Source organism: Nansenia antarctica (assembly GCF_963989245.1).
Source record: "Nansenia antarctica genome assembly, chromosome: 10".
Taxonomy (NCBI): domain Eukaryota; kingdom Metazoa; phylum Chordata; class Actinopteri; order Argentiniformes; family Microstomatidae; genus Nansenia; species Nansenia antarctica.
Window position 1 is genome coordinate 22765698 of NC_137680.1, and position 12839 is coordinate 22778536.

General features: G+C 42.9%; 1 protein-coding gene across 2 annotated transcripts; it reads right to left on the minus strand.

Annotated features, from left to right (window-relative positions):
• Positions 1 to 1483: 1483 nt before the first annotated feature.
• Positions 1484 to 11155, minus strand: LOC308167044 (glyoxylate/hydroxypyruvate reductase B). 2 transcript variants are annotated; one of them, XR_013937700.1, is made up of 8 exons: positions 11035 to 11155; positions 5080 to 5211; positions 4477 to 4711; positions 3886 to 4057; positions 3479 to 3657; positions 2917 to 3013; positions 1762 to 2197; positions 1484 to 1712 (listed from the first exon to the last, which is right to left on the minus strand). XR_013937700.1 is itself a non-coding variant. In XM_080541393.1 (7 exons), exons 1-7 carry the CDS (start codon positions 11080 to 11082, stop codon positions 2044 to 2046), a joined length of 1017 nt encoding a protein of 338 aa, XP_080397519.1. In that variant the 5' UTR covers positions 11083 to 11155; the 3' UTR covers positions 1484 to 2043. The 2 variants fall into 2 exon arrangements, 1 of the variants encoding a protein (XP_080397519.1); XM_080541393.1 differs by having other exon boundaries at positions 1484 to 2197.
• Between the last annotated feature and the right edge of the window lie 1684 nt (positions 11156 to 12839).

The window sequence follows — 12839 nt, forward strand, 5'->3', positions numbered from 1 at the left end:
CTCGTGGGGTGGCCGGTGTGACGTCATCATACCTGTTGATGCAAGTGGTCCAGCTGGCAGGCAGACAGACAGACAGACAGGCAAGACACACAGACAGACAGACACACAGACAGACAGACAGACAGGCAGACAGACACACAGACAGTCATGCAGACAGACAGGCAGGCAGACAGACAGGCAAGACAGACACACAGACACACAGACACACAGACAGACAGACAGGCAGACAGACACACAGACAGACATGCAGATGGATGGACAGACAGACAGACAGGCAGGCAGGCAGACAGATAGGCAGACAGACAGACAGACAGGCAGGCAGGCAGGCAGGTAGACAGATAGACAGACAGACAGACAGACAGGCAGACACACAAAGGCAGAGAAACAGATAGACAGACAGACAGACAGGAAGGCAGGCAGATAGGCAGACAAACAGACAGGCAGACAAACAGACAAACAGGAAGACAGACATGTAACTAGCAGCATGTAACTAGCAGCATGTAACTAGCAGCATGTAACTAGCAGTATGTAACCAGCAGCATGTAACTAGCAGTATGTAACTAGCAGCATGTAACTAGCAGCATGTAACTAGCAGTATGTAACCAGCAGCATGTAACTAGCAGTATGTAACTAGCAGCATGTAACTAGCAGCATGTAACTAGCAGTATGTAACTAGCAGTATGTAACTAGCAGCATGTAACTAGCAGTATGTAACTAGCAGCATGTAACTAGCAGTATGTAACTAGCAGTATGTAACTAGCAGTATGTAACTAGCAGCATGTAACTAGCAGTATGTAACTAGCAGTATGTAACTAGCAGTATGTAACTAGCAGTATGTAACTAGCAGTATGTAACTAGCAGCATGTAACTAGCAGCATGTAACCAGCAGCATGTAACCAGCAGTATGTAACTAGCAGTATGTAACTAGCAGTATGTAACTAGCAGCATGTAACTAGCAGTATGTAACTAGCAGTATGTAACTAGCAGTATGTAACTAGCAGTATGTAACTAGCAGTATGTAACTAGCAGCATGTAACTAGCAGTATGTAACTAGCAGTATGTAACTAGCAGTATGTAACTAGCAGTATGTAACTAGCAGTATGTAACTAGCAGCATGTAACTAGCAGCATGTAACTAGCAGCATGTAACCAGCAGCATGTAACTAGCAGTATGTAACTAGCAGTATGTAACTAGCAGTATGTAACTAGCAGCATGTAACTAGCAGTATGTAACTAGCAGTATGTAACTAGCAGTATGTAACTAGCAGCATGTAACTAGCAGCATGTAACTAGCAGCATGTAACTAGCAGCATGTAACTAGCAGCAGTATGTAACTAGCAGCAGTATGTAACTAGCAGCATGTAACTAGCAGCATGTAACTAGCAGCATGTAACTAGCAGCATGTAACTAGCAGCATGTAACTAGCAGCATGTAACTAGCAGCAGCATGTATAAACAAGCACAGACATGTGGACAGAGTTCATATTCACATGTTCTTTAATCAATCATCAATGAAAATTCCAACAGTAACATTTAGATATTCTAGTTAATGATAGTTACCATAGTTACCATAGTTACCATAGTTGTTTCAGTAGGGTATGCATCTCCATCAACATCATTACAATCAAGATGAAATCAAGACTTGAAATTCAAATCAAGTTAATGGTGGATCATTGTATTAATATGTAATCTGTAATATATATAACCCTAACCCCTATATATATATATATGGTTAGGGTTATATTTATATATTAGACATATACATACACTGTTATACATACAAATAAAATAAAAACGAAAAATACAATTGGTTCCAGTCACATGGTCATTAGGTGCTCCTTGAGTAGTTTAGTGAGTTATGTGAGGAGGTAGTGAGTTCATCATCATCATTATCATTATCATTATCATCATCATCATCATCATCTTCATCATTATCTAGCCTAACCCTAACCCTCGTCTCCAGGGGAAGCAGTGTGTAAGGGCGTGGCTAATCCTTGACCTGGTCAGGGGGCGTGGCTAACCCTTGACCTGGTCAGGGGGCGTGGCTAACCCTTGACCTGGTCGGGGGGCGTGTCCCCGGCCAGCGCGGCGCGGGCGTTCAGCACCATCCTCTCCACCATGGCCCGGGTGGTCTGCAGGGTGTGAGTCCCCATGTGAGGCAGGATCACCACGTTGGGCAGGACGGCCAGGGGGTGGTCCCTGAGAGACAGACAGGCAGACAGGTAAACAGGCAGCCAGGGGGTGGCCCCTGAGAGACAGACAGACAGACAGGTAAACAGGCAGCCAGGGGGTGGCCCCTGAGAGACAGACAGGCAGACAGACAGACAGACAGGTAAACAGGCAGACAGACAGACAGGTAAAACAGGCAGCCAGGGGGTGGCCCCTGAGAGACAGAGAGGCAGACAGACACAGGCAGACAGTCAGACAGGTAAACAGGCAGCCAGGGGGGGTCTGGAGGGGTTAGGGGGGGTCTTACCTGGGGAGGGGTTCAGGGTTAGGGGGGGTCTTACCTGGGGAGGGGTTCAGGGTTAGGGGGGGTCTTACCTGGGGAGGGGTTCAGGGTTAGGGGGGGTCTTACCTGGGGAGGGGTTCAGGGTTAGGGGGGGTCTGTCCTAGGGAGGGGTTCAGGGTTAGGGGGGGTCTTACCTGGGGAGGGGTTCAGGGTTAGGGGGGGTCTTACCTGGGGAGGGGTTCAGGGTTAGGGGGGGTCTTACCTAGGGAGGGGTTCATGGTTAGGGGGGGTCTTACCTGGGGAGGGGTTCAGGGTTAGGGGGGGTCTTACCTAGGGAGGGGTTCAGGGTTAGGGGGGGTCTTACCTGGGGAGGGGTTCAGGGTTAGGGGGGGTCTTACCTGGGGAGGGGTTCAGGGTTAGGGGGGGTCTTACCTGGGGAGGGGTTCAGGGTTAGGGGGGGTCTTACCTGGGGAGGGGTTCAGGGTAGGTCACGTCGAGCGCAGCAGCGCTGATCACCTTCCTCTGCAGAGCTTCAACTAACGCCTCCTGGTCCACCACCTGGCCTGCACACACACACAGCTACACCTGTTACACCTGTCTGTCTGCCTGTTACACCTGTCTGTCTGCCTGTTACACCTGTCTGTCTGTCTGTCTGCCTGTCTATTATACCTATTATACATGTTACACCTGTCTGTCTGTCCACCTGTCTGTCTGTCTACCTGTTATACCTGTCTGTCTATCTGCCTGTCTGTCTGTCTGTTATACCTGTCTGTCTGTCTGTCTACCTACCTGTCTGTCTGTCTACCTGTTATACCTGTTATACCTGTCTGTCTGTCCGCCTGTCTGTCTGCCTGTCTGCCTGCCTGTCTGTCTGCCTGTCTGTCTGTCTGTCTGCCTGTCTGTCTGCCTGTCTGCCTGTCTGTCTGCCTGTCTGCCTGTCTCTCTGTCTGTCTGCCTGCCTGTCTGTCTGCCTGTCTGCCTGCCTGTCTGCCTGTCTGCCTGTCTGTCTGTCTGCCTGTCTGTCTCACCTCTGCTGATGTTGATGAGGGTGGCGGTAGGCTTCATCATGGCGAGCTGCTCTGCTCCAATCAGCTTGTGAGTTTGAGGCGACAGGTTGACGACCAGCATGACGAAGTCTGACTGCTGCAGCAGCTCCTCCAGCTGGGGACAGAAGGAGGCGCAGACCGCCCGCTCCTCCTCCTCTGGCCTGGGGGGCGGGGCCACAACAACCAATCACTAACCAGCTGAGAATCAGCCAGCTCATTAGGGGTGAGGGTGGGTGAGGGGTGAGGGGGGGTGAGGGGGGGTGAGGGGTGAGGGGGCGTGAGGATGGGTGAGGGGGGGTGAGGGTGGATGAGGGGGGGTGAGGGGGCGTGAGGATGGGTGAGGGGGGGTGAGGGTGGGTGAGGGGTGAGGGGGGTTGAGGATGGGCCACCTGCGGGTCCTGTTGTGGTAGAGGATCTGCATGTTGAAGGCCTTGGCCCTCTGTGCCACCTTGTAGCCGATCCGGCCCATTCCCACAATGCCGAGCGTCGCGCCGCTCACCTCAGTACCCAGACTGCTCTCTGGCAGGACGTCTGTCTCACGGCTCAGGGAGAACTGGTGCCCTGCAACACACACACACACACACACACACACCTGGTCATACACACCTGGTACAGGGAGGTTAGGGGGGGTCATACACACCTGGTACAGGGAGGTTAGGGGGGGGTCATACACACCTGGTACAGGGAGGTTAGGGGGGGGTCATACACACCTGGTACAGGGAGGTTAGGGGGGGTCATACACACCTGGTACAGGGAGGTTAGGGGGGGTCATACACATCTGGTACAGGGAGGTTAGGGGGGGTCATACACACCTGGTACAGGGAGGTTAGGGGGGGACATACACACCTGGTACAGGGAGGTTAGGGGGGGACATACACACCTGGTACAGGGAGGTTAGGGGGGGTCATACACACCTGGTACAGGGAGGTTAGGGGGGGTCATACACACCTGGTACAGGGAGGTTAGGGGGTCATACACACCTGGTACTATGCGTCGTGCGGAGGCCAGCAGCAGGGCGAGGCCCAGATCAGCGGTGGCGTTGTCGACCACGCCCGGCGTGTTGCAGACCAGCAGCCCCGCCCCCCCCAGCAGTGGCAGGTCCAGGTGGTCCACCCCCACGCCCCCGTTCACCACCACCCGCAGGCGGGGCAGCCGGGCTAGCAGGGCGCGGTCCACCACAGGCCCCGCCCCCCCCCACACCAGCACCGCCTGCACCTGGGGTCCACACACACACACACACACACACACACACACACACATAGACCTGTTATAGAACCTGTTATAGAACCTGTTATAGAGCCTGTATAGAGCCTGTAGAGAGCCTGTATAGAGCCTGTGTCTCCATGGGAACAGAGATCACTGTGTCTCCATGGGAACGGCCTGGTTAAATAAAGGCTGAATAATAATAATAAGGGAGGGCAGGCTACCCCCCCCCCCCCCCACTACACCCCCCCCCCGCTAATTTCTTTGTCCTAGAAGACACATGATCAAAGATGGCCTCCCTGCCCCCCGCCCTTCCCTGCCCCCCCCACCCTCTCTGCACACACACACACACACACACACACACACACACATCCCCCCACCCTCTCGGCCTGCGCCGGGGTCAGTGTCTCCATGGCGACCAGGGTGAAGTGTTCCTCCAGCAGGGGGGCGAAGCGGGCGTAGATTCCCCCAGAATCCCCCAGGGCTGCGGCCAGGACACACGGCTTCTCCATCTGACCACACACACACACACACACACACACACACACACACACACACACACACACACACACATTTTAGTATCTTTATTTGCGTTCACATTTTAAAATAAAACAACATCCGATTAGCAGAAACACTTGAAAGAATATCAGAACTATCATTGCGCAGGTTGAACATGGTAGTTGTGACTCCTGAGTGTTTATAGTGTGAGACAGTTCACCATGGATAACTTTCCCTGTTGTGATTGTTGCTTATGTTACCAGTAGCATGTTGATTGGTTACTGTATGTCACATGACCACGCAGAGAGAGATAGAGCTGGTTGCCTAGGTTAAGTAAACAGTCAGTTAGGGAACAGAGCACATGGCATGGACAGCAGAGCTGGTCTCCCTCAACCTGCCAACCTGCCCTCTGGCACACTAATGGTTGTATCTTGTATTGCCTGCTGAGAGGTTCACACACACATACCACACACAGACACACACACACACACACACACACATACATACCACACACACACAAACCACACACACACACACACACACAAACCACACACACACACACACACACGCACACACACACACACACACACACACACACACACACACACACACACACACACACAGAATGGAGAACTTAAGCATTAGATTTCTCCCCACTGTCAGGTTCAGACACTAATTAACATAATATGTCTAGTTACATGATAACCCTAACCCATAGTTCTCTAGTTACTATATACTTCACTGTTACTATATACTTCTCTGTTACTATATACTTCTCTGTTACTATATACTTCTCTGTTACTATATACTTCACTGTTACTATATACGTCTCTGTTACTATATACTTCTCTGTTACTATATACTTCTCTGTTACTATATACTTCTCTGTTACTATATACTTCTCTGTTACTATATACTTCACTGTTACTATATACTTCACTGTTACTATATACTTCTCTGTTACTATATACTTCTCTGTTACTATATACTTCTCTAGTTACTATATACTTCACTGTTACTATATACTTCACTGTTACTATATACTTCTCTGTTACTATATACTTCACTGTTACTATATACTTCTCTGTTACTATATACTTCACTGTTACTATATACTTCACTGTTACTATATACTTCACTGTTACTATACTTCACTGTTACTATATACTTCACTGTTACTATATACTTCTCTGTTACTATATACTTCTCTGTTACTATATACTTCACTGTTACTATATACTTCTCTGTTACTATATACTTCTCTGTTACTATATACTTCACTGTTACTATATACTTCACTGTTACTATATACTTCACTGTTACTATATACTTCACTGTTACTATATACTTCTCTGTTACTATATACTTCTCTGTTACTATATACTTCTCTGTTACTATATACTTCTCTATTACTATATACTTCTCTGTTACTATATAATTCACTGTTACTATATACTTCTCTGTTACTATATACTTCTCTAGTTACTATATACTTCTCTGTTACTATATACTTCACTGTTACTATATACTTCTCTGTTACTATATACTTCACTGTTACTATATACTTCTCTGTTACTATATACTTCACTGTTACTATATACTTCTCTGTTACTATATACTTCTCTGTTACTATATACTTCTCTGTTACTATGTACTTCTATAGTTACTATATACTTCTCTGTTACTATATACTTCACTGTTACTATATACTTCTCTGTTACTATATACTTCACTGTTACTATATACTTCTCTGTTACTATATACTTCTCTGTTACTATATACTTCTCTGTTACTATATACTTCTCTAGTTACTATATACTTCTCTGTTACTATATACTTCACTGTTACTATATACTTCTTTAGTTACTATATACTTCACTGTTACTATATACTTCACTGTTACTATATACTTCTCTAGTTACTATATACTTCTCTGTTACTATATACTTCACTGTTACTATATACTTCTTTAGTTACTATATACTTCACTGTTACTATATACTTCACTGTTACTATATACTTCTCTAGTTACTATATACTTCTCTGTTACTATATACTTCTCTAGTTACTATATACTTCACTGTTACTATATACTTCTCTAGTTACTATATACTTCACTGTTACTATATAATTTTAATAATAATTTTGCCATTTAGCAGACGCTTTTATCCAAAGCGACTTACAATTACGAATTACAGGGACATTCCCCCTGGAGTAACTGAGGGCTAAGTGCCTTACCCAAGGGCACACTAGTAGTGGTGTGGCTTCAGGCGTGATTTGAACTCACAACCTTCCGATCACAAGTCCAACTCACTATCCACTAGACCACCACTACCCCTATATACTTCTCTAGTTACTATATACTTCTCTGTTACTATATACTTCTCTGTTACTATATACTTCTCTGTTACTATATACTTCTCTATTACTATATACTTCTCTGTTACTATATAATTCACTGTTACTATATACTTCTCTGTTACTATATACTTCTCTAGTTACTATATACTTCTCTGTTACTATATACTTCACTGTTACTATATACTTCTCTGTTACTATATACTTCACTGTTACTATATACTTCTCTGTTACTATATACTTCACTGTTACTATATACTTCACTGTTACTATATACTTCTCTAGTTACTATATACTTCTCTAGTTACTATATACTTCTCTGTTACTATATACTTCTCTGTTACTATATACTTCACTGTTACTATATACTTCTCTGTTACTATATACTTCACTGTTACTATATACTTCTCTAGTTACTATATACTTCTCTGTTACTATATACTTCACTGTTACTATATACTTCTCCGTTACTATATACTTCACTGTTACTATATACTTCTCTGTTACTATATACTTCTCTAGTTACTATATACTTCTCTGTTACTATATACTTCACTGTTACTATATACTTCTCTGTTACTATATACTTCACTGTTACTATATACTTCTCTGTTACTATATACTTCACTGTTACTATATACTTCACTGTTACTATATACTTCTCTGTTACTATATACTTCTCTGTTACTATATACTTCTCTGTTACTATATACTTCTCTAGTTACTATATACTTCTCTGTTACTATATACTTCACTGTTACTATATACTTCTCTGTTACTATATACTTCACTGTTACTATATACTTCTCTGTTACTATATACTTCTCTGTTACTATATACTTCTCTGTTACTATATACTTCACTGTTACTATATACTTCTCTGTTACTATATACTTCAATGTTACTATACAATTCTCTGTTACTATATAATTCTCTGTTACTATATACTTCTCTGTTACTATATACTTCTCTGTTACTATATACTTCTCTGTTACTATATACTTCACTGTTACTATATACTTCTCTGTTACTATATACTTCACTGTTACTATATACTTCTCTGTTACTATATACTTCACTGTTACTATATACTTCTCTGTTACTATATACTTCACTGTTACTATACAATTCTCTGTTACTATATAATTCTCTGTTACTATATACTTCTCTGTTACTATATACTTCACTGTTACTATATACTTCTCTGTTACTATATACTTCACTGTTACTATATACTTCTCTAGTTACTATATACTTCACTGTTACTATATACTTCACTGTTACTATATACTTCTCTGTTACTATATACTTCACTGTTACTATATACTTCTCTGTTACTATATACTTCACTGTTACTATATACTTCACTGTTACTATATACTTCTCTGTTACTATATACTTCACTGTTACTATATACTTCTCTAGTTCCTATATACTTCACTGTTACTATATACTTCTCTGTTACTATATACTTCACTGTTACTATATACTTCTCTGTTACTATATACTTCTCTGTTACTATATACTTCTCTGTTACTATATACTTCTCTGTTACTATATACTTCACTGTTACTATATACTTCTCTGTTACTATATACTTCACTGTTACTATATACTTCTCTAGTTACTATATACTTCTCTAGTTACTATATACTTCTCTGTTACTATATACTTCTCTGTTACTATAAACTTCTCTGTTACTATATACTTCTCTGTTACTATATACTTCTCTGTTACTATATACTTCTCTGTTACTATATACTTCTCTAGTTACTATATACTTCTCTGTTACTATATACTTCTCTGTTACTATATACTTCTCTGTTACTATATACTTCACTGTTACTATATACTTCTCTGTTACTATATACTTCACTGTTACTATATACTTCTCTGTTACTATATACTTCTCTGTTACTATATACTTCTCTGTTACTATATACTTCTCTAGTTACTATATACTTCTCTGTTACTATATACTTCACTGTTACTATATACTTCTTTAGTTACTATATACTTCACTGTTACTATATACTTCACTGTTACTATATACTTCTCTAGTTACTATATACTTCACTGTTACTATATACTTCTTTAGTTACTATATACTTCTTTAGTTACTATATACTTCACTGTTACTATATACTTCACTGTTACTATATACTTCTCTAGTTACTATATACTTCTCTGTTACTATATACTTCTCTAGTTACTATATACTTCACTGTTACTATATACTTCTCTAGTTACTATATACTTCACTGTTACTATATAATTTTTATAATAATTTTGCCATTTAGCAGACGCTTTTATCCAAAGCGACTTACAATTACGAATTACAGGGACATTCCCCCTGGAGTAACTGAGGGCTAAGTGCCTTACCCAAGGGCACACTAGTAGTGGTGTGGCTTCAGGCGGGATTTGAACTCACAACCTTCCGATCACAAGTCCAACTCACTATCCACTAGACCACCACTACCCCTATATACTTCTCTAGTTACTATATACTTCTCTGTTACTATATACTTCTCTGTTACTATATACTTCACTGTTACTATATACTTCTCTGTTACTATATACTTCTCTGTTACTATATACTTCACTGTTACTATATACTTCTCTGTTACTATATACTTCTCTGTTACTATATACTTCTCTGTTACTATATACTTCTCTGTTACTATATACTTCTCTGTTACTATATACTTCACTGTTACTATATACTTCTATAGTTACTATATACTTCTCTATACCCCCCCCCACCCCTGTAAACTGTTAACTAGAGAACAAGACATATCCCCACCCATCCCCCTTACCCCTCACACCCCGCCACAACATATGTTCTTATTCATACATTCGTATTTCATATCTGTTATCTGGACTATATCTGAAGTTCGACTATTCGACGGTTGATGTTTCTCTGAAGGTTCTGCAGCAGCAGAGGAAACACCCCCCGACTGGTTCCGAGTGAGTCCCGGGAGACCCGGTAAGACTTCAAGTCCCGTTCTGGACGACATTCTGACTACGGTAGGGTCGGTTACAGGGTATATACAGGAATCTTGAGGTTAATTTCAATACCTTTCTAAGACTTTTTAAAGACCTTGTCAATATTTTTCCAGACCTCACCGCCACTTGGAGCTGTAACCGTTTACATCTGTGACACCTTTAAATTAAATTAACAGTTGTAGTTTGCAATAGACTACTAGACCACTATCATACAACAGCATTTCCGGTTCATCTTTGTTTTTTAATAAAACGAATAAATTCACGAACTTTTACTAAGAGTTTTTAGGACTCAAACTCTTTGGACAGAGTCTAATTCAGAAAAATACCTACAAAATTCAAGACCTCATAAAATCGTGATAAGACTTTTTAATACTTATTATTAAGGGTCTTGATTTTCCCAAAATGTATTGATCAACTGTTAATACTTTTCAAGACACCGCGGATACCCTGGGTTTGGGTTGAGACGGTCTTACCAGTGTTGATATCGCCCGCGTCGCTCCGTGTGAGAGAAGCTTCAGCATACTCCTGCCAGGCGGGTTAATTCACTACCGAGTAACGATCCGGTCACCGTGTTCATGTTCCACCGTGGAACAGTGACGTCACTGGGAGGGAAACATTAACCTCCTTTGATCGACAGCACACACACACACACACACACACACACAGTCACACACACACACTCACACTCACACTCACACTCACACTCACACTCACACTCACACACACACAGACACACACACTCACACACACACTCACACACACACAGACACGCACACACACACACTCACACGCAAGCACACACACAGGACACACGCAGACACGCACGCGCACACACAGACACACGCACGCACTCACACTCACACACACACAGACACGCACACACTCACACGCACGCGCACACACAGACACACGCACACACACAGACACGCACGCGCACACACAGACACATGCACACACACACACATACACACACAGACAGACACACGCACACACACAGGATACACACACTCACGCACACGCGTGCGAGTGCACACACACACACACACACACACACATTACCAGACTCATGTTCAGACCTTGTGCCCTGACACTCTAACCCTAAACCTGACACACTAACAGGCCCTGACACACTAACAGTATCTGGTATCTGAAAAAAAAGTCTCATGATTCAGTTACCCTAACCCTGTTAGACCCTTAACCCTAGACCTAGTCCTTAACCCTAGACCTAGTCCTTAACCCTAGACCTAGTCCTTAACCCTAGACCTTAACCCTAAACCAAGTCCTTAACTCTAGACCTAGTCCTTAACCCTAGACCTTAACCCTAAACCAAGTCCTTAACTCTAGACCTAGTCCTTAACCCTAAACCTAGTCCTTAACCCTAGACCTAGTCCTTAACCCTAGACCTTAACCCTAAACCAAGTCCTTAACCCTAGACCTAGTCCTTAACCCTAGACCTAGTCCTTAACCCTAGACCTAGTCCTTAACTCTAGACCTAGTCCTTAACCCTAGACCTAGTCCTTAACCCTAGACCTAGTCCTTAACCCTAGACCTAGTCCTTAACCATAGACCTAGTCCTTAACTCTAGACCTAGTCCTTAACCCTAGACCTAGTCCTTAACCCTAGACCTAGTCCTTAACCCTAGACCTTAACCCTAAACCAAGTCCTTAACCCTAGACCTAGTCCTTAACCCTAGACCTAGTCCTTAACCCTAGACCTAGTCCTTAACTCTAGACCTAGTCCTTAACCCTAGACCTAGTCCTTAACCCTAGACCTAGTCCTTAACCCTAAACCTAGTCCTTAACTCTAGACCTAGTCCTTAACCCTAAACCTAGTCCTTAACCCTAGACCTAGTCCTTAACCTACCTAGACCTTAACCCTAAACCTAGTCCTTAACCCTAGACCTAGTCCTTAACCTACCTAGACCTTAACCCTAAACCTAGTCCTTAACCCTAGACCATAAACCCTAAACCTAGTCCTTAACCCTAGACCTAGACTATTAACCCTAAACCTAGTCCTTAACCCTAGACCTAGACCTAGTCCTTAACCTACCTAGTCCTTAACCCTAAACATAGTCCTTAACCCTAAACCTAGACTATAAACCCTAAACCTAGACCCTAAACCTAGACCCTAAACCTAGACCCTAAACCATAAACCTAGACCCTAAACCATAAACCTAGACCCTAAACCTAGACCATAAACCCTAACTCTACGTTGGAGACAATCAGCCACTCTGTACATTTAAAACAACTTTATTTATCTTATATAAATGTGTCACATG